We start from the raw sequence: 16,459 nt of genomic DNA on the forward strand, positions 1-16,459 counted from the left end.
TAATAATTAATATTTAAAAATATATGAACACTGAAAATAATTCTGAATATTAAATATTTTTGAATATTACTGTTTTTACTGCATCTTTGATCAAATAAATGCAGCCTTGGCCAAATGAATTGCAAAGGACAAATTAAAACAATGCTGTCATCACTCTGCAAGCAGACATGAAGAGAAACACACTGCAAATACAGATGGCAACAGTTTACAGGTCAACAGTTTAGTCTTGATGCGTGTCCGCAGCCTTCTGAATAAATTATGGCTGTCATTTTCATTGTGGATGAGTCAAATTTGTTTTGCATAATTTGATTAGCACAATTGCATTAGCTCCAAACTCGATAAGGAACGGTAATGTGTTGGTTGCCATGGCACCAGTAGAACCTGGTGTTCCGGGAGAGAGAAAGAGGGTGTAATTTGTGTCCCTCCCGAGCAGATGGCCCCTTCATCAGCATTACCCACAACGCCCTAGAAAAGCCCCGACACATCTCACATGGCACAAAGTGAGCAGTCAAGCAGGCAATATTGCACAGGGTACATACTGTAATTTTAGGTGAAGAACAAAGTAACAGGAGCACTACGTGATGAGCAGTAGTTCGAGGTGATAAATGATTCCCCATTTCATCTGGAGACCACAAAATTATTTCAGAATTTGCTGAAAATGCACCCACCCTCAGGCCATCTAAGATGTAGATGAGTTTGTTTCTTCATCAGCACAGATTTGGAGAAATTCTGCAATACATCACTTGATCACCAGTGGATCCTCTGCAGTAAATGGGTGCCATCAGAAAAGCTGTGTTATTATAAATTATGGACTATTACTTGGGTCAAATGATGGTTTAAGTTTAAAGGGGTCATATGATGCTGCTAAAAAGAACATTATTTTGTGTATTTGGTGTAATGAAATGTGTTTATGCGGTTTAAAGTTAAAAAAACACATTATTTTCCACATACTGTACATTATTGTTTCTCCTCTATGCCCCGCCTTTCTGAAACGCGTCGATTTTTACAAAACTAATCGGTCTGAAAAGCGAGGTGTGCTCTGATTAGCCAGCTATCCAGTGCGTTGTGATTAGCCGAATACCTCAAGCGTGAGAACACTCTAAAGAGAAAGGAAAAAATGAAATCGCATCATATGACCCCTTTAAGACGGTTTGAAACACCTTAATGATGGATTTGTTTCTTACAAACATGCAGCTTTTCACTTCACAAGACTTTAATTGATGGACTGGAGTTGTGTGGATTACTTGTGAATTACTGTGATGTCTTTATCAGCTGTTTGGACTCTCTTTCTGATGGCACCCATTCACTGCAGAGGATCCACTGGTGAGCAAGTGATGTAATGCTCAATTTCTCCGAATCTGTTCCGATGAAGAAACAAACTCATCTGCATCTTGGATGGCAATGAAACCGTATGGATTTTTGTTTGAAAAAATAGCAATTTTTTTCAGTTTCAGTTAATACTAAGTTATGAAGAATACATTTTAATGAAGTAGATAAAAAATTTTGGAGAATAAGAAATGGTTTGGCATATACAGTACATATGGTCTGGTATCTGATTAATTATGGATCACATGTTTGATTGATCTGTGTTGTTAAACTTATCCTTCAGTAATATACGAAGACATTACATAAAGGTATGAGGAAATGTCATCTGTTTAGGTTTTACAATCATCTCCTTCCCCCTTCCTGTGAATCAAAGCACTCACTGAATCATCACAAATATGACTCACACCTACAGTATGTGAGCACATGTGTCTGCACAGAGACAGGTGTGAATTAGATCGCCAGACTGTCTGACTGGTTCAGTGCCCCTGACATACTCTTTCAGCAGTCAGGGGTCAAAACAGCTGGCCTTTTGTATTTTAGTCCTGTGTACATAATGACTGAACAAACCTGATGAACAATACGTATCCATCTGCCACCGGACTGCTGTGATCTATAATAATAATAGATTGCACAGTTATAATATTATTGATTTCTAAAAGAACCTAAGTAGGACATTGCCATGGACGTATAAGGTTACAGGAGCCGCTGAGCTATCACAGCTAACATAGAAAATAAATGCTTGTATGAGATTTAAGTAAATAATCATTTAATTTTGTATACAATTTTTTTTTTAAGATCCACCACAGAAAAAAAAATACATATACACACACACACACACACATTGTATTATTTGCGGGGGAAAATGCACTTCTGTTAAAAAATATGGGGGAGTAAGATTGTAAAAGAAATTAAAGAAATTAATACTTTTTAGCAAAAGTGCATTAAACTGATGAAAAGTGACAGTAAAGCCAATTATAATGTTACAAAATATTTCAGTTTCAATTAAATGCTGCTCTACTGAACTTTCTATTCATCAAAGAATCCTGGGGGGAAAATGTATCACAGTTTCGACAACAATATTAAGCAGCACATCTGTTTTCAACACTGATTTGCCATCACAGGAATAAATTCAATTTTAAAATATATTAAAATATTAAATTGTAATAATATTTCACAATATTACTGCTTTTACTGTATTTGTAATCAAATAAATGCAGCCTTGGTGAACATTAGATACCTCTTTCAAAAATATTAAAATGTCTTATCGACGCCAAATTTTTGAACGGTAGTTTAAGTATTAATAATTGCAAACCAACAGGTCCAAAACTAGCCATTAATGAGAGACTTAATTTAAGCTGAACTGATTTAGAATGTTATCCATTCTGTCATATAACATTTTATTTATTTATTTGTTAATCTTATTAAAAATAAATATATATTTTTTTATAAATGTAATTACATTTATTTACTGACTATTTGTGTTTATTATAGTTTGTATTAATTGTTTACAATGTTTTTTGGACATGTACCATGGTATATGAATATGATAATGATTTAGTATCACTGTCAAAGTACCACAATATTACCATATGATACCATCACTGTACAATGGGACCACCAGAGTATTCTTTGTAATGGTGTTTAATTCCTAGACAACACAAAGAACTTACACATAAGTGACTTCATTAGTTAAAAATAAATCACAGCCTGTTGTCCTGCTAACCGCAGCTCTAGAGGGTAGATAAACATTATAAGTGACTATGGCAGGGCTTAATGTGCCAGCACTGATATACAGTGATCCTACTGTACAAGAAGCCAACAGCCGTGTCTCTGTATGGACCTGCGCTGCTGCTGAGCAAAGCAGGAGATTAAACATGAGACTGCTTGTCTGTGACTCACATGCCAACGTCTCTCACTGCTTGCTCTGATGCTGTCAGAGAGGGTGTGTTGGATGAACAGAGCGAGGTGTGAATGAGTTGCTGCGTCCTTGTCAATTAGCCAAAAACACAAATCCCCCTTTGTGTGTGTGTGTATTCTCTTACTGGAATATATCAAACCAGCAGGGTCGGACAGAAATGCATTACGCATCAGAACGTGCAATGAAAACATTCTGGTTACGATGGGAATTTAGGCAACGAAAGACACGCTCACAATATAGACCCTCAGGCTATGTATTTATACAAAATCATCTGATGATGGAAGAGATGAGAGATTAAAGGTATAGTTCACCCAAAAATGAAAATTCTGTCATCATTTACCCACCCACACATCATTCCAAACCTGTTTGCATTTCTTTCTTCTGTGGAACACAAAAGAAGATATTTTGAAGAGTGTTGGTAAACAGACAATTTTGGGTCTCATTGACTTCCATAGTATTTTTTATTTTTTGTCCATACTATGGAAGTCAATAGGACCAGAATTCATTTGGCTACTAATTTTCTTCAAAATATCTTATCTTGTATTCCACAAAAGTAGTAAAATCATACAGGTTTGAAAATGAAGACAGAATTTTTATTTTTGGCTGCACTCTTCTTTTAAAATCTAACTTTGGATGAGACTGGGGCATGTTGTCACGTCGTGGGCAATGTTTTTTTTTATTATTATTAGTGTTTTTGTATGCTGGTATCGAACACCTAACTCAAACTGTTTTAAATTACAATAATATATGTACATTATTTCCTTTAAATTAATAGTCTGATGTCATCATATTTTTGTACAAGCTTTGAGTAACAAGTGAATACAATAAAACCACACTGGCATAAATTCAGACCAGAGTCAAATATATAATACAGTGAGATTTTAACTGAAAGATTAATGTTCTTTGCACAAAGGTTCCCCCCCTCCCCATCATAAATGTCAGGTCAGGGCAGGTTGTTGCATTTTTATTCCGACAAGTTGTCACCTGTGTTTTACAGGTTGTAATTTTATGCAAATCATCAATTATAATATTTGCTGGTAAAAACAATAGTTTTATGTATTTGTTTGGTTGTATCCTTTCACATTTTTTCTGTTTTGTACCTGCTTTGAGAATGTAGTTGAAATGCTAACAGCTGGTCCCCAAGTGGGGCATGTTGTCACAAAAGGTCAATGTGTTAAATGAACTGTATCTTTTTTCCTGGGAAATAATGGTGGAACTGTTCAAGAGCTTATTTTAAGACTTCAAGGACTTAAAAAAAAAATAAAGAAAATAATAATAATAATAATAATATTATTTCAAAAATAAATCTATGCTACGAAATAATAGCTGGAGTAAAACCGTGACAACTAGCCCCGGTCACCACTACAATATTCAAAGAGTGTCCCATAGACAGGAAAAACAACCAACAGATGTGTCCACAAAAGACCAAAGGGTGAGATGTCCCCCCAAAAAGGTAGATAAAGTTCAAACAAACCCTGCCTGCAGAGAGAAACCCCAAGACTTTTAGCTTCAGTAACGTCAATGAATAAATTTCACATAACACAAGAATAAAACTTACACTTAATGACAGAAATTCAAACTAAGTTTCTACATTTTTAAGTCTATTGCGTCAGTTGCAGGTCTTTTAAAGCGATATACACAATGTAGAAGCAACAAAAACTAGAGAAAAACTTACAGAAGTCCCAGAAGAAAGTCGAAATGCACTTCATATTCATCTTTCCACATCTTTCACTGGAGAGCAGGCATCAGTCCCGCGCGGAGCGAGAAAAATCCCTTCAACTCCATTCACCTTCAGGCGCTTTGCGCATTGAGTAATCAGGTTTTTCCCAAATGGAATAAGTTTTCGACGCTTTTGCGGCTAAAAGGGGCCTTCTGGCGGTGTGTGTCGCCGCATCCCGGTCATGTTCTTCGACAAATAAAAGTTTTGGCGCGACTAATTCAAAGAGAATGCGCTCGCGCGTGTAGCTCCGGCTCGTTGGCGCAAACGGCTTCCCAGTGTGAAGTTCCTCAAAGTCGGACACAAGGGAAGGGGGCGGAGAGAGGCGCTCTGGATGGATTGGATTACTCAAATTGAGTCCTGCCGGGGCCACATTTCCATATTTCCAATGTTGAAGTAGCGATCTGGACCGGAGCCCGGGAGCGCCAGGCCGAAGTCTGGACTGTCTCGCGCCGCCGTATCTAGCTGTCTACTATCAGAGTTGTGCCTCTCTTCATCCCTTACGCTCATCGATGTCAAACTCTATTACATTTATTCATAAAACATAACTAATAGGCTATTAGTAATAGCAACAAAGACGAATAAAAACAGTTATTTTACCGTCATGGCCTGGTACATCAGCAAGTAATATAAATAATACAAAAATGGAAACTCGAAACTGGGAGCCAGTCATCATGGCATCAAACAAGAGACCTTTATAATACTGCATAAAAATATGACACTATTAAATACTCTGAAATTCTGAGGGAAAAAAATGAATGAATGAGTGAATTAATGTATAAATATTGTTATGATAGAAATCAGATTAGCATTCTTTTTTTTTTTTTTTTTGTCTATTGGATCTCAACTATTCCAATCCAATCTACTAGTTTGCATTTTAGTTTCCTGGCAACTATTTAGTAGATAGTAGCGTTAGAGGTAAAGTTAATAGCCATTTCATTACCACAAGGAACAATATTAGGCCTACTTCTACTTTTACTAGTGGTTCATCGTGGTAAAATAAAATGGCTACTTGATTGTTACAGAAATCTGACCAAGTTTAAAACTGTTACTAACAACAAATACTAGTCTGAAGCAAATAGCCTATACTTGAGAATCACAAGAGCCCAGAAGTCAGTTCCAAAATGTGCAATTTGTTACCAGTAACACTCAAATAAATACTAAAATAAAAAACTTGAGTGCATAAAAAATATGGATTATTTCAAGTCTAAAATATTTGAGCTCACAACAAACTGGAACATGTGATGCAGCGCAACAACATTTCCATTCAGCAGTGACTCACTCACCTCCATAAAGGCAGAATGGATACAGATAACGTCCAACACACTCACACACAGACCATGACTTCATGACAAAATGCTCTATCCTTCTGAATTCGTCCACCCGTACCGCTTTATATTTAAAATTTGCAATTATCTCTTCAAGATCAGGATGTGGGGCCAAGCTGCTATGATGTATGATACAGTAAAGTGCCTTGTTAGTGTGTGTGAGTGTGGTATATGCATGCTTCAGTAACCTGCAGTCACAACATGTTTGTCTTCTCATCAACAAACATCAGATCATTCAGCTGAATGACCATCATAATTGGTTACCATGATCATTACAGCTGACGCCGCCCTATCATAGAAAATAATAATCATCCTTCTCTCTCGCTCTCTGTCTCTTTGTACTTGACCATCTCAGTATCACCTAGAGTTCAGTTTAGCTCCAGATGCAGAAACTGATCTGCACCAGAAGTGCTTGCTTTGAATAAACTGTATTTTAAATGTATGTAATTTGTCTACATTTCTTCTTTACTACTCTATCTTACCATTTGAAACTTGGCAGTACTGCAAATATTGTTGGCTCTCTTTTTGGAGACAGCGCTATTTTACTATTATTATACTATTAAAGTATTTATTCATATTTTGAATTAGCTTAATCATTTTTTATATTTTCTGTTTTAATTTTATTTTCTATTTTAATCATTCTGTTATATTTTTATTTGTTTTTGTTTTGTTTATATGTATAGAGAGAGAGAAAGCATACATTTAGTTAGTCAGTAGACTTTAAAATTATTTCATTTCGTTGCCAAGGCAAAATTTAATCAATTAATGTTTCATTCATTTTCAAAAATGAATTTATTTTCATTTAATTTTTCTTAATCCAACATTTACATTTTCTTTTAGTTTTATTTCATTTACTGAAAACAATTTTTAATAGTTTTAGCTTTAGTTAACAATAAAAACACTGTCCGGAGACTGTTTAGATTATATAGGATTTATTATTTCTTTATGTCACAAAATATTCTGGCTGCCAACTTGAAAATGATCAATAATATTCATGACATGCACATGGCTTTTTTTTTTTTTTTTTTTCATTTCACAGCCATACAACATAATGGCATCTGATTCTATGGACCTTTGATGGAAAGGAAATAAAGAGAATGGACCTCTTGAATCTTCACTGGAATACCCTTGACCTGAGGTTTCATTTTAGCATTTTTTTCAGGGCACTTAAAAGCTACAAAATTACAAAAAGGCACCATAAAAGTCATTCATATGACTTGTGCACAAGTCTTCTGAAGCCATACAGCAGCTTTGTGTAAGGAAAAGACTGAAACTTAAGATAGTCTCGGACTTCAGTACATTTATCTTTATGGTGCTTTTGAGTGTTTTTTTTTTTAAGCTTGACAGCTCCAGTCCTCATTTACTTTCATTATAATGAATAGAAGTCAGGATATTCTTCAAAAATCCCCTTTTGTGTTGCACAGAAGAAAGTAAGTTATCTACGCAAGTCATTTGGAACGACATGAGGTTGAGTAAATGATGACAAATGTTTATATTTGGCTGAACTATTCCTTTAAACATTTCTTTTCCATTCTTGCAGTCACTTTAAGCTGCTGAGCAACTGACAGCAGTACTGAAGTGTCAGACAGAGACAGGATGGAGCTAATTATAGACTGGGTCTAAACCCAGTAAAGAAAGACTTCTCTGTGATATGGTCTTGCGAGGATTTAACAGCACGGCACAGTGCGAATGACAGAGACCCATCGTGATGTATTCTGACACATACACACACACTTACTTTAGTAATACGTTTTCTCTCTCTCCTTACCATCTTTTGGTGTTGTCTCCACGGCAACGAGAGATTATTCTCTCTACGTATGAGTTTCACTTCTGCATTTCTAATAGCTCAGCAGAGTCTCACGGTCAGCTCACTTTCATCTCGGCTCATCCGTGCTCCATTAGCAGGTCCACACGCGGTGCTAAAGAGGCTTTCTGCTCTAGCCAGCATTTTCCTGGAGCTAGCAAACTAACTGACCCGTAGATGTTTAACGGCTTATGCTCCATAAGGTGTGCAGCTAAGAAAAGTAATATATTCTAAAATGTATAATATAATATATTCTGCTAAACACCTAAATGGTCACTGAGTATTGAAAAGATTGTTACCTAAAAAATGGAAATATATAATAAAATAATACATTTTATGAGGAGTAACCTCAACACCTCCTTCCAAAGGAGGATCAAATTACTGCATTTCAATTAAGTGTTATGAAAACGAATATTATTAACCGATAAACAGGATCAATTTTGATTTCATGTTAACTGTAAATAAACTATATATATATATACCGGTATATATATATATATATATATATATATATATATATAATGAAAAAGAGATATAAAAAGTAAAGAGATATAAAAGTATATTAATAAATAGATTATTGCATTTTGATAAAGTGTTATGAAAACATTTTTGAAAATACACTATCAAAATGCAATAATTTGAGATACTGTATATATCAAAAGATACATATTGACATAATGAAATACATACAAGTAAATTAATAAATATATGCACGTATATGCCCTTTCACTCTTAAATTTTTCTTATTTAAAAGAGGTTTAGATATATTTACTGGAGCACAAGATAATGGTGATTAAGAAAATGTTTTGTATTTGCAGTAAAACTTGGTTTGATTTTTCACAACTAGAGGATCTATATTTTACTCTACATAGGTTAAAGACATATTTCAGAAAGTGTATAACACTAATAGACTACAAACGCAGTTATCAAGGGATGTGAGCGTCAATACCTCCAAGAGTAATTGAGTAAATAGTATTGATTTCACACAAGCAAAATACCTTTGAAAAAAGAAAAGGCCTGTGTTTTTTGAGAAATACAAAGGATTACAACAGTAATCCTTTCTCTTTGTTGTATGAAAGTATTCAAGTGTGTGTGTGCAATGTTGATCTCAGCCATTGTGTAGATGTCAGAAAGAGAGAGACTGTCTCTGTGTGTGTGTGTGCAGCTCTCCTGCATCCTGTAGGGATAATCATCAGCTAGACAGCACTCACCCGCTGCTTCTACACACACAACCAGGATGGAGCGGAACCAGGCAGGAAGTTTGCATGTGTGTGTGTTAGGGCTGTCAAAAAAAATTAGAATTTCAAATATTCGTCGAATAAAAAAAAAAAAATCCACATTCGAATGCAAAAACATTGCATTCGAATTTTAGGTCTGCGTCAGCCGTCAGGCAGCCTATCAGTGGCGCACGAAATGCGACGACGACGTAAGTGTCATTGCATTTTAATGCTTTTGTTAGCCAGCCCAGTTGAACCCACTAGGTGCGGCGCTGCGTTGTTCATTCAATATATTGCGGAAAACGAGAGCATCAGTGTGGAGAAGTCATTGCATTTTAATGCTTTTGTTAGCCTATCCAGTTGAACCCACTAGGTGCGGCGCTGCGTTGTTCATTCAATATATTGCGGAAAACGAGAGCATCAGTGTGGAGAAGATGTTGTTTACGTCAAAACTGAAACCAAGCCGTTCACACAGAACGCATATTTATCACATTTTCTAGAGGGACATCTATCAGCGTTGCACTCGCGTCTGGCACAAGAGAGCGCCATGTTTAGAAAGCCATGTAAAATTAATGTAAGCTCAACTTTAAAAAAAACATCTCAAGACTTTATGGCGGTTTTTCCCCATCCCACTGTATCTAATGTTTTTAAATGAAGAAAGATGCGCCCTCTTGTGGCCATTCTTCTCTCTTGAGAGAAGCCAAGAGCTTTTTTTCCCCTAACTGAAATTATGCCTTTTAAATTCGAATATAATTAGATTTTTGATAATATTTAAGTAGAAAATTCGAATTTAGTTTTTCAGTCATTTTGACAGCCCTAGTGTGTGTGTGTGTGTGTGTGTGATGGGGGTGCATATGAGTGTGGTTTGTGGATGTGTGCATGACAGTGAGAGATAAAGAAGGAGATTATGAGTCTCTGATAAAGAAAGAATAAATGAGTGTGTTCTTTTGTGTGGATAGGTGCAGGCTTCAGAAAGGCATGGGGGTGGTAAAGGAGGCAAGGTCATGGCTGAGATGATTGTCTCTGTGCCTATGCCATCAAATGGGTGAAAAAAAACACAAATTAGAGACCGCCTGCGGTGCAATATATAAAAATGCATCACATTTCATGTCACATATTGACCTTTTGTAAGGCAGTCAGAGCTGACAGATCAATCACCTTATCGTGTCTAAACTCAGGTCAGTCTTAGTGGAGAGGTAATGAAGCATGGACCTTATGAAAATGAACAGATTACTCTTAAGATGGCAGGAGAGAGTGTTATAAGTTTCAGCAGTGTGAATTCCTAATAGAAAATCATTGCTATCGTACATAAAAGCATGCATTCACTTGCACACTTACTCATGCACAGCAAAGAATGCTTTGAACAACTGAGGGATTTGTTGATGAATAGTTTGGGATTCGCTTGCATTTCCTCTCCAATGCACAGCTATATCCTAGTTTTGGGTAAACAGGGATTTCCATGAAACACTAATCTAATAGTCAACGAAGTTGTGTAACTAAAGAACATATTCAGGATTAGGATTGATTAAAAATATAATAATTCAAGAAATGAAAACTCATATCAGTTGACTGAAAATGTGAATATTGAAGTGGACATGTGCCCTTCAATGTCTATGGTGGTTATGGTCCTGTTAGTGAGGCCTCGAAATGCTAGCATTCACTTATGTATAAGAGATATTGATAACTTTTTTCACATAAACACCCTCCTGAATGCAAACATCCTCTCCCTTTAACTAGAAATAGCAAGTAGCAAATCAAGGTTCATAGCTGCAACGTAAGCTAAAGGCTGTTGGTTATTTAAATAAAGCCTTCTATATTTCCCACAGCAACTTCATGTTTCAAAAGCTTACGCGTCTGGTCCACAAAAGATAATGTATAAAATATGATTAAATATATTTGTACAGATTTTGAATTTCTATTTATATAAACTTTTCAGATTTTTTGTCTAGCCAACATTCAGATTTTGTCTTGATTAACTTTGCCTTTGTAAAAAAAATAAAAAAATCTGAGCTTGAATTAATTTTTGAATTTTGAATTTCAGTTCATTTTAACTCTAATTTGCAATTCTGCATCCTGTTTGCTACTTCAATGCAAATTCAGAAACTGAACTGAAATTTTAAATGCATTTTCAATTCAATTCTGAATGGAGCACAACTCATGCAAACAGACTATGTTTTAAGTAACTCCCTAGCAATCATGATGCTTGTGAGGCTCTGTGGATTTGCTAATTACCAGCATATGCTCTTTTCCTTCTGTTAGCGATTGTAGACACTGTGCAGCACTCTTTCTGTTCTCTGTGATGAGTTTATCAACCATATTCAACCATCATGCAACTCCAAAGAACTACAAATGAAGAACACATGTGGCTAGTGTAGCATTACCAGCCTCTGGTAGACCACAGGCTAATAAAGTTAGCCACTAATGCTAAAAGAGGGGAGTTTTAATGAATAGTGTGCAATATGGAGGTCAACTGGACCCGACCAAATGTAGCTTTGACCCTGTGAATGAAAACTTACTGCATTGATATAGAAGGACGCTAATGGAGGCATAGACAAGCGGCAGTCAGATAAAGCACAGTGTGCCTGAAAACTAGAGCAAGACTCCCGTCGTGAAAGAGGAAAGCCAAAGGCGATGATGTCACTCCCTAAAAACAATGCCTCATTCAGGCAGACTGGGGGGCAGGAAGCTGCTAGTCACTTAAAACTGGGGAGGAATAAAACGACAACATCTGCTGCTGCGTCCAGTCCAGATGGATGCAGAGAGAGAGGGAGAGAGAGACGGCAACAATATTAGACCTATCCTTCACTGGCTCCCAGAGGTGGAAATCTTTCGTCTTGGATACTGGCACAGATCCGTGCAATATAAAGAAGTTTCCGGTCGGCTAGGTCACAGTGTGATACTCCCTTTAAAACGGACACGATAGGCTACCCTCCTAAATCGTCTCATTTCCAAACCAGGCTCACTGGAAAATGTGCCTGTGGAGACATTTCTGCAAAATAATATTACGAGGCTTCTTGCACGTTTTGCGACACTTTCAAAGTAAAATGTCCAGTGAGTGGCACTAAAAGCACTTGCAGTTTTATCCAAAACAGATGACTTCTGACAATGTTTGTTGTTGAATGTATCATGGAAATTCGTAAATGAAATTCCCAGTGATTGGCTCTAAAATGTAAAAGCAAATGTGAGATAAAAACACATCTGTTGAAGCAACCATTCTATTTAGCTTACTTCTACAAGTGACTTGTGTTTCACAGGACTTGTACCCAAATGCTCTGCATCACAAGTGCAGCGCTGTTCCAGGTGAGCTACCATGCAAGTGTAACGGAGGCCAGCGAGTAGGTGCTGTGCAGGTAAACCTCACTCCCCTGATTTCAAGAAACGTACTAGCGCCTCCTTGTTAGTGCGTCCGCCTCCCATGCCGGAGACCCGGGTTCGAGACCCGCTCGAAACGAGAACGAGGTGTGGCGGTGAGGACCCGGGAGAGAGGGGTTACATTGGTGCCGTGACCCAGATGGGAATGAGGATTAGGGGGGTGCGTGTAACGGAGGCCAGCGAGTAGGTGCTGTGCAGGTAAACCTCACTCCCCTGATCTCAAGAGACGCACTAGCGACTGACGCTAGAGGCTGCAGTCTTTAGCCTCCTTGTTAGTGCGTCCGCCTCCCATGCCGGAGACCCACTCGGAACGAGAACGAGGTGTGGCGGTGAGGACCCGGGAGAGAGGGGTTACACAAGTTCTCTACATCCGAAAAGCCACACATTTGGAGTTAGTTATGTGATGCAAATGTCATAATGTATTAATTTACAAATCATACACTATGGTAAAAGTGTTTTGAGGTCATAACATAGTATTGTGCAAGAAACTGCATGAAAAATAAAAAAAACTCTTTATTAATCAATAATCTGCCCAGTAATCATGATTTGTGCAAAAAGGAATGCAAGTTGTTGGTATTTTACTGCTACTACTGTTAATTTCATTTGGAATTTTATGTGTTGGTACATTTTTGTAATAATGTAGGTAGAGCCATGTTTTTCCAATGAGCCTAGGTTGCTAATTTCTATACATTTCTGATCAGAGTAACAATTAGCAAACATTGACTGTGGACTGAATCTTGACTCCAATCCAGAGGAGCCATTGTCTATGCTGGGATGAAATCATGAAGTATGGAACTTGTTGCTCACTAGTTAAAGGCCATGTTATTAACTAGTGCTGCATGCCATCTACTGGGCAGATCAAAAAGGAGATTTAGTTGCATCCTTACCTGATAGAGTTTGGCATTGTTCCTCCACTCTCTCCATTCCCAGGCAGCTCAATGTGGAATCCATTAGGGATGCTCCATTGTGCCGGCTGGCTCAAGACATTTTCCGACCTGCTTCCTGGAATAGTGGTCCGTAGTGGACTTGCAGAGCTGGCTTCATCCCTTGCCGTCTCCATCCCCAGCTCAGCCTCGCCCTCAGCCCCTTCCTGCACAGTCTCCAGCTCCAGTTCTGGAGGTTCAGGGCCCATAAGGGCCCTCTGGTGGATGAGAGGGGTGAGGGGCGCCTCAAAGCTGATGCAGCTGTCCGTCTCGTCGGTGAGCGACAACACGTCCAATGAATCCAGACTGCTGTAGCAAGTCCCGCCTCTTAGAAGCTCTGACTCGACGATGCGCTCGAATGTGGAGCTGAAGCCGTCCTGGCTCTCTTTCGTCCTGTCGTACTCTTCCTCTCCGTCGTCCTCTTCCTCCTCCACAGCCGTGGTCTTGGCGACCTGCTCCACAATGCTCTCAAATGTAGAGCTGAAACTGTCCTGATTTCGGGTCTCCCTTTCCTCTCCGCCGTCCTCGTCCTCTACCTCAGCATCCGCTTCTTCTACGGAGAGCTCAAACGTGGAGCTGAAGGCGTCTAGGTTCCCCTGTGCTGATGGCTCCTCCAGGACCCCCTCCTCGTCCTCCTGCCCTTCGCTGTCATCTTCGGTCCCGTTCTCAAACCTGCAGTAACAAAGATGCTAGTTAATGCATTCTCAAACGTATCTGGTAAAAATCACATCACACAGACACACCTGGCTAAAGAGGTCTTGCTTTAGACTATACACAAAGGCTTTTAGCCTGGCTGCGCGTGTTCCTATCTTTAGTCGGGCTGCTGTCACAGTTCTTCATCACGACTGCAGCGTAGGAGTCCCAGCAGAGAGAAGCATCATTCAGGACAGCTCCCCTGCCATGTATGGTGCCCAAAATATCTCCCCACCCTCATTGTAACATGCGTGCCACATCATTTGTGAAGCCTGACACTGAAAATTGCACAGTTAAACTCTGTAATACATGTGATTCATATTCAAAATATTTTGTAAGACATGACAAGCCAGGCATTGTGAAATTCACCGTGAAAAGATGGAAGCCTTATCTTTCAAGGGGTTTTATTGTTTTTATTCTTTTTTGGGTCTGTTCAGACTACAACTTGATCCTTTCTTGGAAGATGTGTGTTTTGGAAGTCAATTTTATTTGTTTAGCGCTTTTTGACCAGTGCAAAATTCTCAACTGGCTTTCTTTCAAGGGTTGGATTTTGAATCAAATTGGGCACATCACACAGGAAGTCAAACTGAAATTAGAGTTGAAATAAAGTGTCAGAGAAATAAATAAAAAAATTTAAATACTGGAGTAATGTAAATTTCTTTGAATTTAAATACATTTTAATTTTACTTTCTTACATTCAAACTGCAATTCTGCATCCTGTTTACTACCTCAATTTAAATTCAATTCAAGTTCAGGATTCTCAATTCCATTCTGAATAGCACACAACCCTACTTTTGACTATAAATGTTGATTCAGAGATTATGTTTACCAGTACAGTTACAGTCGAGCTACAGTCTTCATCTGTCTGTTCAAGTATATGTGATATATAGGTGAATATTTGAGGGGTTAAATATATTACCATTCAAAGGTTTGGGGTCAGTAGGATTTTTAAAATGTTTTTGAAAGAAGTCTGTTTTTCTCACTAAGTCTGCATTTATTTGATCAAAAATAATTTATCCCTCTGATGGCAAAGGTGAATTTTCAGCTTCATTACTTCAGTCTTCATTTTTTATTACATTTCATTACATTTTTCAGTATTCTTTGATTAATAGAAAGTTTAAAATAACAATTTATGTGAAAAATATCAAATTTTTTTTGGTTGAATTTTTTGATCAATTTAATGCATTCTGGCTGAATAAAAGTATCTTTCGGAAAATGTGCAAAAAAAAAAGATTAAAAGAAGAATTATTGCTTCAGTCTGACAGAAATCAAACTTTAAAGTGTATGTAAATGTATATCTTATTTTACTAACCTTGAGTCCTTTTCTGGGCTTTGAGGCAGCAGCGACTGTGTGTCTTCACCTTCACTGATGTCCCGATTACCATTTTCTGTTACAGAATCTAAGCAGCTGCCCTCAATCTCACTGTTTCTACCTTCCTCTTCTAATGTCACCTTCTCCTCTGCACTGGACTGTGTGTTTCTGTTATTCTCTGTATCTCCGTCTTCTGCTTCACCTTGCTGCTCCTCCTCTGTCTTTGTTCCATTGCAGGGCTCCAAATCTCTCGCCGTAGAGCCGTCAGCCTCCTCCTCTCCAGGTGCTGGGGGTGTATCTGGAGGTGGGGTGTCTGTGCGGAGGGGGTCATGCTGCCCCTCCTGACTCATGGTGGCCTCCTCAATCACGGTGTCCTGGCAGTCTGGGGTCACAAGGTCAGGGTCAGGAACAAGGGAGGGTGTAGAGTTCACACCTATTAAGAAAGAAGGTGAGACACAGCAATGAGATTTCGGATAAAGGTGAGCCCTGGATAATAATAAAGGATAGTGACCTACTGAGAAAAAAACTGTCCTTTCCATAATCCATTCTCATTAGTATGGAAATAAAAAAGAATGCATAAAAAGCCCATTTGTTTCCAGTGAAAATATTGCTAAAAAGTTCATAACTCAGTTATGGGAGTTTTCAAGTATGTTTCACGCAATTATCAACTTCTTCTCAGACATTTCTTCTATAACTTTAAAACTATCAGCATTATTTTCAAGATTATTAACAATAATTTTACCTAGATACTTATTTTTTTTAATATATCTGGGCATTTTATTTTGTTGTAACTGTTGTCATTTTTTTGTCTATTCTCCTGACAATAAAAAAAATTAAATTTTATAATAT

The 16,459-nt window shown here is 37.8% G+C and overlaps 1 protein-coding gene across 1 annotated transcript in view; it reads right to left on the reverse strand.

The window, feature by feature from the left end:
* Nucleotides 1–16,005, reverse strand: part of LOC107718491 (PH and SEC7 domain-containing protein 2-like) — a 28,676-nt gene extending 12,671 nt beyond the window's left edge. The window contains exons 1-2 of the mRNA XM_016525584.1: nucleotides 15,611–16,005; nucleotides 13,570–14,277 (exon numbers count right to left, since the gene is read on the reverse strand). Coding sequence (XP_016381070.1) covers nucleotides 13,570–14,277; nucleotides 15,611–15,960 — 1,058 coding nt within the window. The 5' untranslated portion in view covers nucleotides 15,961–16,005. The remainder of the gene's footprint in view (nucleotides 1–13,569; nucleotides 14,278–15,610) is intronic.
* Between the last annotated feature and the right edge of the window lie 454 nt (nucleotides 16,006–16,459).

This window comes from Sinocyclocheilus rhinocerous, unplaced genomic scaffold (assembly GCF_001515625.1).
Source record: "Sinocyclocheilus rhinocerous isolate Xijiao unplaced genomic scaffold, SAMN03320098_v1.1 scaffold2378, whole genome shotgun sequence".
Taxonomy (NCBI): Eukaryota; Metazoa; Chordata; class Actinopteri; order Cypriniformes; family Cyprinidae; genus Sinocyclocheilus; species Sinocyclocheilus rhinocerous.